This window comes from Enhydra lutris, unplaced genomic scaffold, assembly GCF_002288905.1.
Source record: "Enhydra lutris kenyoni isolate GAN:26980312 unplaced genomic scaffold, ASM228890v2 scaffoldscaffold2, whole genome shotgun sequence".
Taxonomy (NCBI): Eukaryota; Metazoa; Chordata; class Mammalia; order Carnivora; family Mustelidae; genus Enhydra; species Enhydra lutris.
Genome location: NW_019154086.1, coordinates 65,520,846 through 65,540,686, shown reverse-complemented (window position 1 = coordinate 65,540,686; position 19,841 = coordinate 65,520,846). Strand labels below are relative to the sequence as shown.

The 19,841-nt window shown below is 37.3% G+C and overlaps 1 protein-coding gene across 1 annotated transcript in view; it reads right to left on the bottom strand.

Moving 5' to 3' along the window:
* Nucleotides 1-2,861: 2,861 nt before the first annotated feature.
* LOC111152087 (interphotoreceptor matrix proteoglycan 2) overlaps nt 2,862-19,841 on the bottom strand; it is an 80,237-nt gene continuing 63,257 nt past the window's right edge. The window contains exons 12-19 of the mRNA XM_022510397.1: nt 14,872-15,175; nt 12,592-13,880; nt 11,774-11,993; nt 9,428-9,638; nt 7,683-7,862; nt 5,896-6,115; nt 5,319-5,398; nt 2,862-2,885 (exon numbers count right to left, since the gene is read on the bottom strand). Coding sequence (XP_022366105.1) covers nt 2,873-2,885; nt 5,319-5,398; nt 5,896-6,115; nt 7,683-7,862; nt 9,428-9,638; nt 11,774-11,993; nt 12,592-13,880; nt 14,872-15,175 — 2,517 coding nt within the window. The 3' untranslated portion in view covers nt 2,862-2,872. The remainder of the gene's footprint in view (nt 2,886-5,318; nt 5,399-5,895; nt 6,116-7,682; nt 7,863-9,427; nt 9,639-11,773; nt 11,994-12,591; nt 13,881-14,871; nt 15,176-19,841) is intronic.

Genomic DNA, 19,841 nt, shown 5'->3' with positions numbered 1-19,841 from the left:
AGCTGCCAACTCATAATAATAACTAGATACTGGAGAAGAAAAAACAAAGAAGTAGGAATAAAATCAGGTAAATCCTATACTTGTTTTATTAAGTACTAAATGGGACTTTAGGGCACATAAATGTGAACAAACATCCTTAAACATTGCCATGGTAGAAATTGAGTCTTATTAATCAAACAAATTCCCTTTCATCCAGACCCATGAAAACAGTAATTGTGTATGTATACTTAGTTATGAAGGCTATATGTACAAGACTCCAAAGCACTTTATGAATCCAAAAAGTGTGAATTATTTACCATATACTTTTAGTGCTAACTGCATTTTATTGTTTTCAAGTAAGGTGATATTTTTATTAAATACTCTATTACTAGGTTAATGAGTATGTTCCAAAAACCATACAACTCAAAGGAGAGTTAATTCCTTATACTCTTTAAGATTTTTTAAATATTTTATTTATTTACTTATGAGAGAGAGAGCATGAGAAGGGGGAGGGACAGAGGGGGAAGCAGACTCCCTGCCGAGCAGGGAGCCCCATGTGGGACTCGATTCGGGGACTCCAGGATCATGAAGGCAGTCACTTAACCACCTGAGCCACCCAGGCGCCCAAGTCCTTATACTTTTAAATGAACATTCCATTAAATTGCCTCAGGGAAAGCTCTTTTAAAAAGAAGCTCTTTCAATGTCCTCTGCCCCGTTAGAGCAATAGCTCCTTTAGCCCTATGGATCGTCACCTTGGAAGCTGCATTCTCTGATCTTTCCCAGTGTGGTTCAGCTGTAGCAAGAGTAGGGCAAAAGTCATTATCCCTGAGATGTGGGAGTTCCCTTATTCTTCCATTTAATAGGTGTAGAGCAGACATTCATGTAGGGCTGAATGATTTGTGCTTACATAAAAAGGTCATATAAAAGGGAGAGCCAGAGACATGTCAGGATTCTCAAATTCCCACTTTACTGCTTAGCCTCTAGAAAACAACAATCTTCTTTAGCTCTTTTAATTTGTGCTTCTCCTATGTTCCATGTGGTGACTTGCCCCAGACTCCTTTTATGCCCATCTAGAACTCTGCCAGCAAGCAGACATTCAAACTGTTGCATTCTAGGGTTAATGTGTGATAAAGACAAATTTTCTTTTCATTTAACACATATAAGTTTAGGAAAAAAGTTTGAAACACAAAAAGGTTAAAACAGAAATCTTTGAAAGTTTCAGAAATAAAATTAAGCATTTAGTAGTGGCAAATATCATTAACATTTATAATGCTTTAAAGATAATTAATTATCAATTCCTTTCAAATGAGCTCAGTAGAAAATGTCTGAGTAGTGGCTTGTGTCTACACTGAACTTGTAGAAAATCCATTAAGTGAGTAGGAAATGAAAAAGAATACCGAGATACGGAACCTTCATAGAAACACACACCATACATACTTTGCAAACTAGCTGGATATCTTCTAGACTTTCAATAGTTTTAATATGCCATGTACTCAGAGATTTAGTTTTGGATATCTCCATAATGAATGACATTGGCAATCATCAAGTTAAGAAAAAAAATACATGAATTAAGTATTTTATCTTATAGTCAGTCTAACCTGGTTAAATCTGATCAGAAAGAAATCAAAATGTTCAAGATTGTTTTTGGCAAACATGAAGACATCTAACATAAAATAACTATATCAATAATAAGCTATTTGTATATGCAATTTGATATTAATAGTGAAGATTATTTGGCCCTCTCCTTGCACCCTCCAAAGCTACCCACTCGAAAATATACTAGAGAGAAAGAGGAAAACTTCCATTTTCAATTAAGAGTTATATAATATGTGGATGTTTCCTACCTATATAATTTTAAAAATTTTAATTGCAATAAAAGTCCTGTCATGTTTCATGTAAGCAGGAATGAATTTAGACACAAACTATTACATAAGAAGAAGCAATATAAGCAAGCTAACCTATACTATGTGAGGTAGTTAGTGCTGCTTTCCCAATTAATATACCAGGAACTAGAAAAATCCAGGACTTGACTAGGACAACATGAGATAGCAGAGGAAGAGTCAAGGAGCCCATTAGTTCAACTTAGTCCACCCACCGATCAGCAAAGTATATTCTCAGTGCCATGACTTTGATCAACTCCCTCCCTGTCCATATGATTAAATTCATCTGCAGTCTAACAGGAACCCATTAAACACTATACATATGTATTGCCCTTGACAACCAAAAAAAAAAAAAAATAGGATACTGACATACTTAACAATAATGTGGTCTTGATTCAATGCTGAGGAAATTCAAATCTCTGGTAGAAAAAGTACAAGCCTAATTCTATACTATAGCAAAAATGTTGTTTTTCCTTCAGCAGTCTAATTGCCAAAAATACTTAATATTTTTTATTTAAATGAGTGACTGACTACAAACTTTATAAAACTAATTCAAAGGCTTCTCATTCCACAATATTCTAACAATAACAAACATGCTACCAAATATTCACTTACTAAGCCTGCCTTCTCCTGAAAGAGTCTTGCCTTATTTTCCTCCAGGGAAACCTGAACCACTGTTTCTGAGACACACCTTCAGAGATTCAGAAGCAGACCCCAAATCCAGCCCCAGCTCTCGGGCCATTTTTTTCCTTGTAGAATACTTCCCAGAACTCATACAGTTTTCAGTTTCTTTAAATACAACTTTTGGTCTTTGCAGGTATAAAAATTGCCACATTTCTTATTACATTCTGAAATTTTAAGCTGGAAAAAAAAATTTAGTCCCCAAACTTATTTTTTAAGTAGAAAATTCTTCTTCTGACAGAGTTCAAAATCCAGGTTAATTATATGACAGAGGTAGCAAGGGATCTCCATCTTCTCTAGGCTTCTGATCAGTTTCAAAATAGAAGTTTTGATTAAAGCTCTTCCCTGCCAAAAAAAAAAAAAAAAAAACAGAGAACAATTAATGGAAAAAGCAAGAATGCCCTGTAATGCACTTTTGTTGTAATACATCACCAAACTATGTTCCTAAGATCACCAATACTTTCTATTTTCTTTCCTTGCAGGGAAGTTTTCCTGTGCTTTGCCAAGTTAAAAAACAAATAAGACAAACAAACAAAAACAACAACAACAAAAAGAAACCCCACTCTGTCAAGACCCTGTCAAGCTTTTATGAATTCTAAATCAAGCCTACTTTTTCTTGGGATACTCGTAGATGCTGAGACTACGTGAAATTGAAAATGTCATATGGACTGCATGCCTAACATTTTTGCAATGCTGTCTTCCCTCAATGAACATCCCTCCTAAGGTTACAGTGTCTGCATGGGCTTTCTTTTCTTTCACAGGATCTTTTTGTTTAAATCTTCATTGTTACATTGATTTTTTTTTTTGTATATTTCTTTTTTTTTTTTCTTTTTCATTTCTATTTCCATGTCAGATAGTTACCATAAGGAACTGTAGCATGTACTTAATCTGTGTGTCCCTAATTAGGCTCTCCTGAATCCTTTCTTTGGATGTCCTAGTCTAGATGAAATACATTTTTAACTCAGGGAGCACATTCAAGGCTCTAAGGAGATTAAAAATAGTCTTAGGCAACATCAATCATGTTCTTTCTATTGGATACCACTGAAATGGAGCAATAGGCCATCTGCTGGCTGGAGATTCAGGGAGGAGTAGAAGTCCTGGTCTTTAAAAGGCAGACTCCCAGTAATATTGCTCTAACAGCATTCAGCAAGGTTGACAATGGGGCCAAGTAAGTGTTCAGAGATTTTTTTTTTTTGCATTTCTTTTTTATTTTATTTTTATTTATTTATTTTTAAGTTTTTTCAGATGTTTAGAGATTTTTAAAGGAGTGTCCACCGTGTACATGAAATTAATAAGCATCTTCTTCATGGAGATGCAACGTGGGGGGTTTGCAGAGTAGGAAAAGAATAAATGAAATAAGAAGGGATCGGGAGGGAGACAAACCATAAGAGACTCCTAATCTCGCAGAACAAACTGAGGGTTGCTGGGGGGAGGGGGGTCAGGAGAGGGTGGTGGGGTTATGGACATTGGGGGAGTGTGCTGTGATGAGTGCTGAGAAGTGTGTAAACCTGGTGATTCACAGACCTGTACCCCTGGGGCTAAAAATACATTATATGTTTATAAAAAAATAAATAAATAAGCATCTTCTTCAGTTCCCTTAGGTTACAATTAGAACCATGAGTGAGGGGCTGCCTATTGGAACAAAGGGATTCAGAGCAAAGGGGCAGCGGCTCCCATCAGAGCTGTGTGTGATCATGAGCCTTCATCAATTTCTTCTGTAAGCATGCATGAATTGCTCTGGTTTTTCTCTTCTAAAAGCCAGAGGAGGATATCTGGCCTCGGTGGAACCCATACATAAGGAGGTACCTTTATGAGGGCAGCAGGACCAAATATCAAAACCAAATTATATCTCACCCACTATACTCAATTAATGTCCATAATGGTCTCTTTACAAGATAGTTTATTTTTATAACCTAAGTCTGGTTATGGATCCTGGGGAACAAAGAAAAATAATTACAGACACTTGCCCAAAATGCATGCTAAGAAAAGCAAATGGAAAGAGATAGAGGGAAATGTAAGATGAACTTTATAAGGACAAAATGTATACCTTAAAGAGATTTGTGTAATTCAAAGCATACTGACAAGTGTCTACAAAGATGGAAATGGAAAGATACATCAAAATATGTGAGGATTTATGGCTGCTCAAGTGCTTTTCTTAGAAACTGTCTATGAAAAATACTGCATAGCATTAAATCACAGGTGGTATCTGTGGTAACAAGAGAGAAAATATGACACAGCCCAGGCATCTCTAGAACAGAACAGTGTCTTAGTTTTAAATCTTCTCTGCCATTTGCTATCATTATGGTCTTAAGTCCCTTCATCTCTCCGAGGTTTTCTCTCCTCATTTATAAAATTAAATACAGGGGCACCTAGGAGGCTTAGTAGGTTAAGCATCTGCCTTCAGCTCAGGTCATGATCCCCAAGTCCTGGGATTGAGCCCCACATCGGGCTCCCTGCTGAGCAGGGGGTCTGTTTCTCCCTCTGCCCCTCCCCACCCTCAGATGGACTCTCTCTCCCTCCCTCCCTCCCTCTTGTTCTCTCAAATAAATCAATAAAATCTTTTTAAAAATTTAAATACAAGACGTTCAACTTAAAAAGCCATTATGAAGAATAAATGAAGTAATCCGTGTGGAAGCATATGAACTGTAAAGAGCTCAACAAACATCGGTTATCCCTGGAACCCACGTCATGTGGACAGGAATTACGTACTCACGCTGGTGCCCCTACTAGAAGGCACCCTACTAGGAACCTGAGAAGAAGACTATATCAGATGCTTACATTTGATGTTCTCTCACAAAAGCTACAAACTCAGGATCACTGGCATACAGTTCCAAAATTCTCATCCTTTCTTGAATTTCCTTAGGGAAAAAAAAAAAAAAAAAAAAGACCATACATTGCATTAGAAAAACCTCAACAGCTCTTTAGAAGGAGTTCTAGCTTTCTGGGCTATCCAGGGGAGAGCTATAGGAAAGAATGGCCTTTTCAGAGAGATGGGGGGTTTGGATATTGCAGGAATCACTCTTAAAAACCCAGAGATATATTCCTAAGGAAGGGAGGGAGGAGAGAGAAAGCATTTGCTAATAATGCAAAAAGAAGCCACTGGGTGGGAAATGAGTTACGGCTCAGAATTATATATCCCCTGCATACCACATCACCTGAAAGATATCATGAGGAAAGAAACTGATCATGAAATATTTTTCATCCTTTCCTGAAGCCCATGTACATGATGCACACACATGTGTGCATGTACACACACGCACACACGCACACACATATACGCATGCACGCACACACACACACACACACACACACACACACCCCAGCAGAGCAGCAACAGAAAAGCAAAGTTTCCTACCTCACTGGAAAGCCCACTGGTCTCATACATTTGCTGGATTTCTTCCCTGCTTAGACCACCAATCATCTCTCCACTTGCAAAACTAGAGAAGGGGTGCTGAGGATAGGGTCCCTCATACTGCTCAGGTCCAGCCACATGGCTTTCATACACAGGATTGTACTTCACAGCATTTTCAATGGATGAGAGACTGTCGGGCTGCCTGCTGGAACCACAAAAAGGAAAGTATGGTTGGTTCAGGTTCTTCAGATGCTCAACTACTTAGAAGACTATTTACCTGCAGTAAGATTTCTGTTGGGCAAGAAAAAGAGGTGAACTGGATACAAATGTAGGAACGTGATTATGAGAAATATCCAGATCAGGTGTTGTCATTATCATCTCCCCAACTACATGGCAAGGGCCCTATGGAATTACTGTTTCATGTATCATCCATCTTTATTTGCCCCACAGTGTTTATCAATAAATGTTAATGAGGAAATATGTCTGTCAACAGATAGCATATCATTAAATGAATACAGCTCCATCATTCCCAGAGTATGTAAGTCAAAATCAGTATGTAACCGTGTAACCACACAGAGAATTTGATAGAAAATAAATGTAGGGAGACCTTAGTGAAATTCAATTCAGATCTACAAATATGTACTCAGCATTGATTATGTGCCTAGGGTTATCACAGATGCTGATGACATGAAGACTTTGGTGGAACTCTGTCCTGAATGAGATTATACTCTAATGCAAAGTGAGTCAATAAAAAGTTTAAGAACAATGATGGAAGTATGTCCTCCTGAGTACTCTAGGCACCTAGGAGAGGTAACTCCTTAGCCATGCCAGAGGGCGAGGGAAGGTAACCTGAACCTGAAGCATAGCCCTTATAGACTCTAGAAGCACAGAAGCAAAGTACAAGCAGGGATCTCAATCACATAACAACTAAAAGATCTCTGAATCCCTAGCCTCCTAAGTTGAGCAGGTTTTATTTCTCCCATTAATGAAGCTACTAAACAGAGAACCAGATTTCAGTTCTTGTCAGATTCTTAGCCAGATTTAAAATCTGGCTAATTATGGGGTGCCTGGGCAGCGCAGTCGGTTGAGTCTCTGACTCTTGGTTTCAGCTTAGGTCATGATCTCATGGGTGGTGAGATCTAGCCGCATCATGGCCTCTGTGCTCAGTGGGGAGTCTACTTGAGGATTCTCTCCCTCTGCTACTCTACCCAGTCATGCATGTGCATGCACACTCTCTCTCAAATAAACAAATAAATCTTTTTTTTAAATAATAAATAAATACATTGAAGTCTGGCTAATTACCACTGGAATGAACCAAAAGGAACAAACTAACAAATGTGGTCCTCACACAAGGGCTTCACCTCATGTCCATCACCCTTCTAACCACCCCACCAGGAAAGAGGCATTTTGGCCACATTCAACAATGCCACTCCTTCAGTGTGCCTTGAGATTCATGGATTCCTGTGACTTTGCCCATGCTCATTCAATTAGCCACCCCCAGAGCAAATACCTACTCTTATGTCCGGCTAAATATCATAACCATCATTAAAACTTCTAAGACTCTCTTCCCAGGCAAAACCAATTTATCCCTCATCTTATTCATACCACTGCTTATGTTTGTTTCTAATCTAACACCCTTTCAGGCCAGGGACCATGTTTTTACTCAACTTTATAGCTCTCCTCCACCCAGATCATTATCCAATATTTGGCATATAAGAAGTACAAAATAAATGACTAAAAGGAACATTTTATTCCATTAGAGAGCAATTTTTCTTATTTACCTGATGGGCCTCTCTGTTTCTCTCCTATCATAATGAACCTGAAGAGTCCTGACAAAGAAGAAGACAAAAGCAGAAGAGACGAGGACAAGCCCAACCACCGAGGCAATGGTGATGCCTATGACCAAGGGCTCAGACACAAACTCCTCACAGTGCTCACCTCGGTACCACCAATTCTCACCCACCCGGCATCTGTAATGAGAAGTGACAAAGTCCAAAAACAGAATCACTCTGTTGAAAACAACAATGGCAGAACCTTTGGCGGGACTGGGGAAAGGTAGCAAAATAAATGCTGACCAAGTGAAGCTTCAATACAGAAGTGAACATAAAAGGGGCACCTGGGTGGCTCAGTCAGTTAAGCATCTGCCTTCAGCTCAGGTCATGATCTCAGGGTCCTGGGATGGAACCCCACAGTGGGCCTTCTGCTCAGTGGGGAACCTGCTTCTCCCTCTCCCTGCCACTCTGCCTACTTGTGATCTCTCTCCAGAAATAAATAAATAAAATCTTTTTAAAATTTTTTTAAAAATAAGTGAACATAATAGATTCAATGATCATACAATTTAAGGTTGTGATTAGTGCTTCGTACAGACCCAGTATGTCCTCCCTGACTATTTGTAAATGACTAAATAAAAGATTGGGTAGATGTAAAGTGTTCTAATTAAATTCCTTATTTATACTTAACAAAAAACAGACGTAGAAAGGAAAGTGACTGAGATCACACAATTAGTCAGCAACAGCTCTGGGTCTAGAAACCAGGTCTCTAGACTCCTAGTGTTCTTTCACCATACTGCAGAGATGCCTGCAACCCCCAGGCTCCAGACTTGTGCAAAAGTGTCATCATTCTGAGAGCAGCAAGGAAATGACTAGTTTTCAGAATAATATTAACTTCTCTGAAAATAAAAAGACTATTTTTCCTGAGTTTTCTAGCTAAACTTTATACTTTTCTGAACAGAAGAGTCTGGATCATTCCCATTTATATCCTCTGGGTCTGGTATCTATAATATTTGCACATCTTGACATCCATAAACTGTCCTCTTATTCATGTTTCTCTGCTTGTTCTCAGCATTCTCTCCTTTTACACCCATGTGACTAGTTGTTGTGTGGTTCAGAGGCTGATTTGTTCTATTTTGTTTAAGGAAAATGACTGGGGAGAATGGTGAGGCTACCCAAATCTGTTCATCTGTCTGCTGGAGTTTCTGTAGTTTTGCCTTATTAAAAAATGGATCTTAGTTACTTAAAATATATTTGTTACAATTTCAAAGACTTTAAATACTTGCTTTTCTTTATTTTCAAACATTCAATAGGACCAAGAGAAAGCCACAGGCATTAAGAAAATATCCAAGTAGACAATAAAATTTCACAGTGTAAAGTATTATCTTAGCCTAAACCTAATTTGAGTACAATTGCCTTATCATCACCACTAAGAACCAACACAAAGATCTCCAACTACTTCAAGTACTCTAATTAAGACACATTTAAATAATGTTTTTCTTACAGCATCTTAAAAGTATAAAAATAAAATAACCAATCGATCTGGGTATAATTGAGTCCTATTAATTGACCCACTCTCCACATGAGAACTAGAGGGCATCCATCTATTGCCTAGATAAAACTTCTATAATAAATATTGCTGTGATTATCCTAAAATCATAGGTGTAGACTCATCTTCTTGGATGGGTCTACACCCATTCAAGAAGTATCTATATGGAGGAAGTATCTATAACCTTGGGAAACCAAAATCTCTAACTACAACATACCGACAAATGGCCCCATGTCCAGGCATAATGTCACATTTTCCATCATTCAAGCAGAAGTCAGGCTGTAGATCACAGAGACTCTGACAAGGTAGTTCTTCCACACTCAGGTACCCAGGGAAGCATCTACACTCTGCTTCTCCACTCCAGGGGTTGACTACACACTCAGAAAATTCATTGCATGCCTGAAACTTGCAAAGGTTGGCTTGATCACCTAAAACATCAAGAAAAAAAAAAAAACAACAACTAGAGAATGATACAAGAAAAGGCAAAACACAGGAATGAGTACGTGAAGTCCCTCCAGTAACACTACCCCCCTCCAAAGTAACAAGGGACACCCCCCTTCCTGAAACATTAAAATACACCATCACCACTAATACCACAAAAAAATTCTGACTCATCCTTGGATTGATGAGCTGTTGTTAAATATCTCTAAAATCCAGAGCCAAAGCATAAAACTCAATGATCTGGGTAAGTTTTTTCATTGTTTACCAAGAGAGCAGGAAGACACTTTAAAACCTATGCCATGTAGTTGTCAATCTAAATTCAACACAGTTTTCATGTACCATTCATTTGCACCAACCCTAACCTACCATAGGCTACCTCTATTCTATATGTGATGCTAAATGCCCTATCCCACAGTGAGAACATAGAACAGGAGACAAAGCCCAGACAACTGATAGGAGCCTCAGGAGTGGGTATAACCCAATAAGAGCATTTAAGAACATTTGAGATTTGTGGAAGCCAATGTTAGAAAAATATATCAGCCCTGGACCTCCTCGGGCCATTCTTAATAATATTTTGATTTCAGTAACTTTATTTTTCTTTGATTAGGTGAGAATAAAAATAAAAATTGTAAATAATTAGGACAATAACCCATCAAAAATGATGTAAGACATTGACCATGATGGGTCTTTCATCCCACTTGGTTTCACTATATGTTGTTCACTGGTGAATGGCAACCTGTGAATGGCAAACAGTGACAAGGATACAAAAGACAGATGAAATAGGTGGAAATAATCCATAGGCTCATCTAGATGAAAAAGCATGATGTTTAGCATAAATAAATAAATAAATAAATAGCATAGCATAGTCTGTTTCCAAAGAATCTAATATGGTTTTGAGAATTACTGATTTCCTTGCTATTCTGGAGATTAAAGATACTTGGCACAAAGGCTTTAAAGCAAAAAAAAAAAAAAAAGTTTCTTGAGTATGAGGACTTTAGCCAAGAAGTTAGTTTCACTGGATAATACTGGAGGAAAAGAGGGACCAGACCTTGTGGCTGTTGAACCAGGAAGCCACTGAAATATTTCAAGCAGGAAAGTGAAATAATCTGATGTTTTAGAAAGAGTACCCTGGCTGCTATCTGGGAGAAGGGATAGGGGAGAAGTAGTAGGGAAACTGGTTCAAATGTGGGCTGATGAATGATTGGCCTGGACTAGCAGCACTGAAGAAAGAGAAGTACACAGATTTGAGATATATTTAGAATATTCAGAATCAACATAAGTTTGGGGGTAATAGAAACAGGTATCAGAATGACTTCCTAGGTTTCTGACTTAAGTAGCTGAATGGACACGACTTCCATTTCTCAAGATGGTGAAGCTGACAGAAGGATTAGATTTAGTTAAAAGATGGAGAGATACGGAAAACAAGAGCTCATTCTTAGATATCTTAAGTTTGATATACATAGGATGATCCATCTAAACTGAGATCATCAAATACATAGTTAGATTTTGATTCTGGAGCTCAGAAGGTAAGTCTGATTTGCAAATAAAAATAAAATAAATAAAAAAATAAAATAAATTTTTTTGCAAAAAAAAATTATTGACATTTATATAAGACTTGCAACAATGGAAATGGATAAAATAGCTTAGGAAAATAATATAGAAGGAAAGAGAATCCAAAATCATTAGAACTTGGCAACTTTAGAGATGCAGCCAGAGCAAATCCAGTGGATAAGTAAAAGAGCGAGCTAGCGCTAGACAGAATAGGTAGAAAAGGGAATGGGAGGTAAAAAAAGATAATGTGTGTGAACAACCTTTTTAAAAAGAGAATGAACAAAAACTAATGACCAAAAACTATGCGTTGGCTAACTGAACATAATAATAAGAAATGAAAAATTAAAAAAATAAAAATACATTTACTATTATAGTATCTGAAAAAAATAAGAATGATATTGATGTCCTATGAAAAGATCATTTAATAATTACCAAGATGTGAATATTTTGCCTGACATAGTATCCTTTTCCCTTTAAGTAATAAATTCACCTTGACTCAGTATAAAGGAAAATACACAAGAATAATCACTGGATTCCACTTAGAAACCACCATAGTATTCAATACCATTACCTGATTCTACATCAAGGGAGAATTTATCAATAGCCAAGTTCATGGTCTCGTAGGCAGTGGTGCAAAAGTCTTCCAGGATCATGTATACAGCATTGTTGACATTAAGAGGGACAGACTTCATGAACTTCATTCGGCTGTTTACAACAATACTGCCATTTCTAAAGTTCAGGATTTCTAAATTCTGGAATCCTGTGAGATTTGACTGGAGATAGGGAACCAGCTACAACACAAGAAAAGTAGTCAGTTTACAAGGTTTTGCATTTTGTTCAAAATATAACAACCCCCACTCAAAAAGAAAGGATGAGCCCCTCCCCTACTTTTCCAAACTATATTCTATTTACATTATTTAAACTGTTCATCCATAATAGTATAAATTTTGAGTTATTTGAGAGTGAGAGATTTTCCCAGTGCTATTTAGAAACCCATGGAACTGACAGTTTTAGACACCCAGAGAGTTTATTCTCTCTGTTTCACTAAAGAATCACAACAGTGTAGGTATCAAAAGTACATACAAAACACTGGTCTTACAGTAACACGTGAAAAAAAATTTTAAGCTTGTTTCAGTTCCATAATTCATGGAATTCAATCTTCAGTATCTAAGTTTCTACATCACCCTCGTGCCATGTTGGTGTTTTCCATTTCTTTGTATCTAACTGTCTTATTGTTTTTCTACCAACCCTAGGCCATGACACTATTTGTAAATCAATGTTCACAGCAGACCACACTTTCTTTGGCTCAGATCTTATGTGTTTAGGGAAAAGAGAGTTAGTTCATACATGATTATTCACTAATGCCCATGTTCCACTTCTAGTGCTTACCAGTTCCAAAAATCTTTGTTCCAGTGCTTTATACTCCAAAGAGTTTTTATTAAACAGATCTTCCGAAAACATCATGTTTGTCACTCGGAGGCTAAAGAAAACCAACAAAGCTCCTGCAGTCTGGGTATGAGTCAAGTCACCTCCTTCCGTGGGCTGTACCACAATAGCCCTCTCTGTGGAGTGGACATTTGTAGACATTTCCACATAACTACCAACCTTGCCATTTTCCTCTGGGATTAGCTCAGGCTGATAGTAATCTGTGCCTATCCGGTCCAGTTCTAATGAAATATCCTGAACACCCATAATTACTTCATCCTCTAGCAGGATGGAGCTGGTGGTTGGAGACAATTTGGTAGACTGTGTTATGGAAGATTTTAACCAGAGCTTGTCAGTAGTCTGTGGTGTACTTGCCAACATGTCTCTGAACAATTTCCCTAGGGAAGAAGTTCTTGCCCGAACTACATCTGATTCTGGCAATATGGTCCCCAACTGTTGCATGTCCGGCTTCATTACTGAAATCTCGTTATCAAACCATTCATGGTTGGATGACTCTGTAGTTTGTTCCACATCCTCCTTTAGAAACAGTAGATCTGGTTTATCAGTAGAAGCAGAGGTTGCTATAGATGTCAGTAGGAGAGGTGCTTTGGTAACCGGGTAATAATCAATGTCAGGTACCTCTGATAATTGTTTGGAGAGAACTAGAGATGCAGATTGAGTTGTGGTCTCTGCAGAGATGGGCACAGTAGGTCCACCAATGAGCTCTTCCTCTGCAAATTTTGTGGATTTATCAAAATGCCCATATTTTAAATAGTCAATACTTTGTCCTGTAGAATCTATTTTGTCATCTAGAACTAATTTCTCATCTATAACCTCAGTTGGCAAAAGTGACTCCTGATCTTCAAGCCATGACTTAGATAGTGGTTCATAACTCTTCTCTAATGAAGTCTCATTCCATGGCCAAGTAATCTGATCTACCTTTTGCCCAGACCCTGAGCCTAAACCACTTTCAAATATAAACCCTTTTTCTATGGATGTGTCTGGCATCAAAGTGCTCACTTCTAATTGGCCTTTGACTTTGGAGGCCAAAGAGTCCAAGCCAGAAGATATAGTTACTTCTTTAGCAAGAAGATCTAAAGTAACAGAGGAAGTCAGATATGGTGAGGATGTCAAAGACACTCCAGAATCTTCCACAGATGGTATCGTTTCCTTTGGCACCGGCTGAGTGAATGGACTTGAAGGCAATGGCTGAACAGAAAGAAAATCTTCTGACCCTTCAACTTTGATTAATCCTAAAAATAAAATCTTCCATTAATTAAGCTACAGAGTTGCCAAAATGTATTCTCAGTTCTCCTAATAAAGCTGGCTACTTGTGTTTTTTTCTCATTAAGTTAGGAGATTCAGTTGCTTATTTTTACTCTGATAAATTAGCAAGCAAGAAGATCTCATTATGTCTGTGTGATATGTACAATCATCATGAATATACCCCCCATCCCTGAGTAAAACAAGATCTCAGCTATTGAACTGATTCATCTTCAAACACTTGATGTATTTACTCCACGGAAATGAAGAACTGCTGGTTACCATATTGACAACAAAGACTGAATTTAGTGAAAACTAAGGGAGAAAATCCCTTAGGAAATTTTGTCTTTGAATTCCCATTTCCCTTATTGCCCATTCACTTCCAAATTCACCCAATGTTTAAAATCCTGGACCCATTATTTATATCTTTGTTCAACTTCTTCTTTCATTATATACTCCATTGATAAGTCACATTGATTTTTCTTTTCCTCCACAACATTTAAATCACCGACTTGATTTTCATTTCTTAGTCTCTGCTGTAGCCACCCTAGTTCAGTTCTCCCTTTCACAAGCCTAATGCAAGCTGAAGTCTCTATATATGGCCCCCATAATCAATCCTACTAAAAGCTACTATAATAATCTTCTTTGATTTTATTTGTTTACCCTACACTATTCAAGTAAAGTAGTTCTTTAATAGTAATTTAATTAAATTATGTATCCTTTAATAGGATGTTCAAAATATCTATTAATTGATACCCACCGCAGCCCACCAAGTTCATTCCTTATTATTTACCTATTTGGAGTCTCCATTCCAACCAATTAAATCTGACCATTCCCTCTCTCATATGACTTCCCCAAGCCATTTCCTCCTAATAGATGCTATTATGTTTTTCTATTAACCCTAGTCTCTTTCTCTCTTCAAAACCCTGTCATCTGATATAATAAAGTATAAAACTGTGAAAAGTAAATAGAGTCCCTTACCATCTTCTAATAGGTGAGATCCAGAAGTCCTTTCGTTAGAAACCACAGGCAAGCCAGTCTGAAACACTGCTGGGGTGACAGAATGAAGAGTCAAGCTGCTAATGTCTAAAACCTCTGGGGAAGAACTGAGGCCCACCTTCGAGGGAAAGGCTAATTTGGGTGTAGACACTAAATCACCCAAAGGGCTCTCTGACCAGAGTTCCCTGCCCGTGGTTGAGGGAGGACCAGAGCTGAAATCAAGTGGTGAAATACTGCTGGTGGTAGATTCATCTGCTGAGGGCCATTCAGCTTGAAGGGTATTATCCTGGGGGGAAAAAAAGGCTAAATCATATCATAGATAAAAGAAACATATAAAAATTATTTCAAATATCACTTATGTATACACATTCCCAGATTTTCTAAGGACACAGAGACAATGTAATATTGGTGGGGAGGAGGGTGGGAACATGGGCTCTAGAATCAAACAGAGCTCTCATCAAACCCTTATTCAACCCACATACTAGTTTAAAAATCTAGAGAAAAGACGTGAACCTCTTGAATCACATCTGTAAATTGGGGAGAGATGAGATAATATATTCAAAATATTCCAAAGTAAGTCTGTGGGAAAAAATATTATTTCTCTTGCTTTAGATGTCCCTTTTTCTGTCTTTTTAGCTTAAATACTCTAACTACATAATTACTAATATCTATAATTTGATGTCAAAGACCTAAGCACATTGCCCACAGCAGGAAAGAACAGTTAGCAATTTTATTAATCATTCCAAAAGGTATTTAACTACTTAAGGCTTTTCATTTTGCTAAGAAATGTCACCACATCAAAATGTGGTCTGTACCTCAAAAGAATGGCAATATCTATGAAATGGCATCCCACTTACAAAATGCAACTTTCTCTTTCTGGTGACTTTTTACTAATATAGTAATAGAGTACTAATCTTACCTTAAAATTTAACTTCAGGAATAGAAAAGTATAAAGAAACACAATCCTCAAACATGCTAATTATGTAACCATATAAAGACAAATCTACACAAAAAAGTTGAGTGGTGACACTAATAGGTAAAATGGCCATGGCATTTGGTGATAATTTTTATACTTCAATCTATGCTGAGTTATAAATAACAAAAAGTAAAAAGTGCCATATGTAAAGAAAAAAATCATAAAATATTTCCTGGGTGAAAACTAAAAAAGGAAAATAGAAAAGAAGAATCATTCTTTACTCTAAACAGCATTAAAATAACATGAAAGCTTTTTAAAAACCCCAATGTCCAAGCCTCACACCCCAGAAATCCTAACTTAATTGCTTGTGGATAGGACCCAGACGTGGTACTTTTAAAATACTCCCATAGAGGATACAGGCTGATCATGTTCTGCCTACAGTATTACAGGCTGGGTCTCTAAAATACTTCTTTAGTTGCTGAATTGTTATATTTCCTGTCAGGTAGACCCTATAAGAAATCTCCTGGTGTTGGGTCCAAGATGTTGGCATAGGAAGATACTAAATACACTTCCTCCTATGGACACAACAAATCTACAATTACATATGGAATAATTTTCTCTGAAAAAATCCTAAAAAGTAGATGAACAGCATCTCCACAACCAAAAAGAGCCACACTGAGTTTGGTAGGAGAGGCAGAGATATGCTCTCACTAAAAACCCCACCCAAAGAGTTACAATCTACAATCAGAATGAAATCTCAAAAACATGGAACTTCCCCCCAAGGAGCAAGGAGTTTGCACCCCACATTAGGCACCCCAACTCTTAGGGTCCTGCACCTGAGAGACCAGCCCCCAAAACAGAAAACCATCAGGGATTATGTCCAGAACTGTAGGGAATGGAGAACCTGCCCTTAAGGACTCACTTACAGACCTGCTTGCCCCAGGACCCAGTGCAAAAGCAGCGATATGTTTGTTTGTTTGTTTGTTTGTTTCGGAGGGAATTTTTAATCTTTTTTTTTTTTAAGTGAAATATAGTTAACAAACAATATTATGTTAGTTTTAGTATAAAAAATAGTGATTCTACGATTCTATACATTATGCTATGTTCACCACAAATATAGCTACAATCTGTCACCATACAATGCTATTAAGATATCATTGACCATATTCCCTATACTGTGCATTCATCCTCATGACTTATTCATCCCATAGCTGGAAGCCTTCCTTCTCTCTGATAACCACCTGTAGCCCTACCATCGTCTCTCTGATAACCATCAATTTGTTCTCTGTATTTATGGGTCTGTTTCTGTCTTTTGTTTGTTTATTTGTTCTTTTGCATATGTGTGTATGTGTGCATTTAGATTCCACATAAAGTGAAATCATATGGTAGTTGCCTTTCTCTGTATGACTTACTTCACTTAGCATAATACCCTCTAGGTCCAACCATGTTGTTGCAAATGGCAAGAGCTCATTCTTTTTATGGTTGAATAACATTCCATGGCATATATATATACACACACCACATCTTCTTTACTCATCTTTTGGTGGACACTTAGATTGCTCTATATCTTGGCTATTGGAAATAATGCTTCTATAAATGTGGGGGTGCATTATCTTTTTGAATTAGTATTTTCATTTTCTTTGAGTAAATACCCAGTAGTGGAATTACCGGATCTTATGGTATTAAAAGCAGAAGTTTGAAAAGTGCCTAGACCATATGTGAAGGAGACACACTAATCCTAAAACAAATGCCAAAAAGAAAGGAACCTGTTAGGGCTTTCTCTAAAGACAGAAGCACTGGCAGGTACAATTTTTGCAATCTCACTGTACCTTACTAACGCTGGTGTGGATAAGTGCCGTTTTGGCAATTGCCTTCCAACCTCCTAGCACATGTGGGACTCCCATCCCACATCACAGCACATCACAACCAGCCAGGCAAGCACCACCCCACATCCCATGTCACAGTCAAGTCTTAGCCAGCCAGTCAAGTGCCACATCCTCCCCAGCTCCAACTCCTGCCAAAAATATATCACAGACAGCCTGGGCCAGAACCCCACCTACCCACCCACCCCACCACAGCTCAGCCACACCACAGTCAGAGGGTGCACACAGCCCCCTCCCCCAGGGGAAACTCAGGGAGCCCCTGGTTCTAGTGGCCAGAAAGGGATTGTGTTTCTGACTCCCATGGATCATCCCCTACATAATATCACTCCCACAAGACTCCTACAACAGAGGTAGCTCTTTTGTCTAATATATAGAAACAAACACAAAGAACCAGTTAAAATGAGGAGACAGAAAAATATGTTCCAAATGAAAGAACAAGACAAAACCTCAGAAAAAGACCTTAATGAAATGGAGATAAGTAATCTACATGATAAAGAGTTCAAAATAACTTTCATAAAGATGCTTACCAAACTCAGGAGAAGAAGGGATGTGCACAGAAAGAAGTTCAACAGAGAGAAAACATAAGAAAATACCAAACATAAGTCAGAACTGAAAAATACAATAACTACACTGAAAAGTACATTACAGGGGTTCAAAAGCAAATTGGAAGAAGCAGAAAAACAGATCAGCAAGCTAGAAAACAAAGCAATGGAACTCACCCAGACAGAGCAACAAAAAGAAAAAATAATTTTAACAAGTGAAAATCCCTTAAAGGACCTATGGGACAACATCAAATAGAATAATACACACATTATAGAGGCCCCAGAAAGAGAAGAGAGAGCAGAGGCAGAAAACTTATTTGAATAAATAATGGCTGAAAAATTTCCTATTCTAGGAAGGAAATAGACATCTATGCTCAGGAAGCACAGAGAGTTCCAAAAAAGATGAATTCAAAGAGATCTACACCAAGACACGCTATAACTAAAATGTCAAAAGATAAAGATAAGGAAACACTCCTAAATGCAGCATAAGGAAAAAGAACTTACTACATGCAAGGGAAACCAATAAGGCTATCAGTAGATATTTTTAGCAGCAACTCTGCAAGCCAGAAAGTGGTGGCATGAAATTCTCAAAGTACTTTAGGGAAAGAATATTCACCCACAGTGAGATTATTATTCAGAACAGAGGTAGAGTTCCCCAGCTAAGCAAAAGCTAAAGGAGTTCATCACCACTAAACAGGCCTTACAAGAAATATTAAAGAGACTTCTTTCAACTGAAAAGAAATTATACTGATTAATGACAAGAAATCATGCAAAAGTAAAAATCTCATAGCAAAAGTTAAACATATTATAAAAGTAATGGACTAATCACTTATAAAGCTAGTAAAAAAGACAAAAGTAGTAAAATTAACTAAAACTACAATAATTAGTTAGGGGATACATAAAATAAAAAGATGTAAAATGTGACATCAAAAACATAAAACATGGGGGAGGTTAAAAATGTACAGTGTTGAAATGTATTCAAATTTAAGTTGTTATCAACTTAAAATAGTTTTATATATATAGAATGATATATATGAACCTCATGATAATCACAAAGCAAAAATTTATACTAAGTACACAAAAGAAAATTAGAAAGGAATCTATTGTGGCTACATATAATAATTTGTTAATGAATACAATATAAAAAGAGGTAAACTGTAACATCAAAAACTAAAAGTAGGGAGGGAATAAAAAGAGAGTTTTTGTATGCCATTGACATTAAGTTGTTAGCATAAAATAGACGGTTAGCATAAAATAAACCTAAGATGTTTATGTAAGCTTCATGGTCACCACAAAGCAAAAACCTACAGAAGATACACAAAAGAAAAAGAAAAGAGAATCAAAGCATACAACTATGGAAAATAATCAATTCACAGAGGAAAACACCAAGACAGAAACAAAGAAACAAGGGAATTACAAAAGGGCCAGAAAACAATAAGATGGTAGAAATAAGTCCTTACTTATCAAGTTACTCTGAATGTAAATGGATTAAAGTCCCCCTTCAAAGGACAGAAATTGACTAACAGTATAAAAAATAAGATCCAAATATATGCTGCTTATAGTAGAGTCACTTCAGTTAGAGACACATAAAGGCTCAAAGTGAAGGGATTT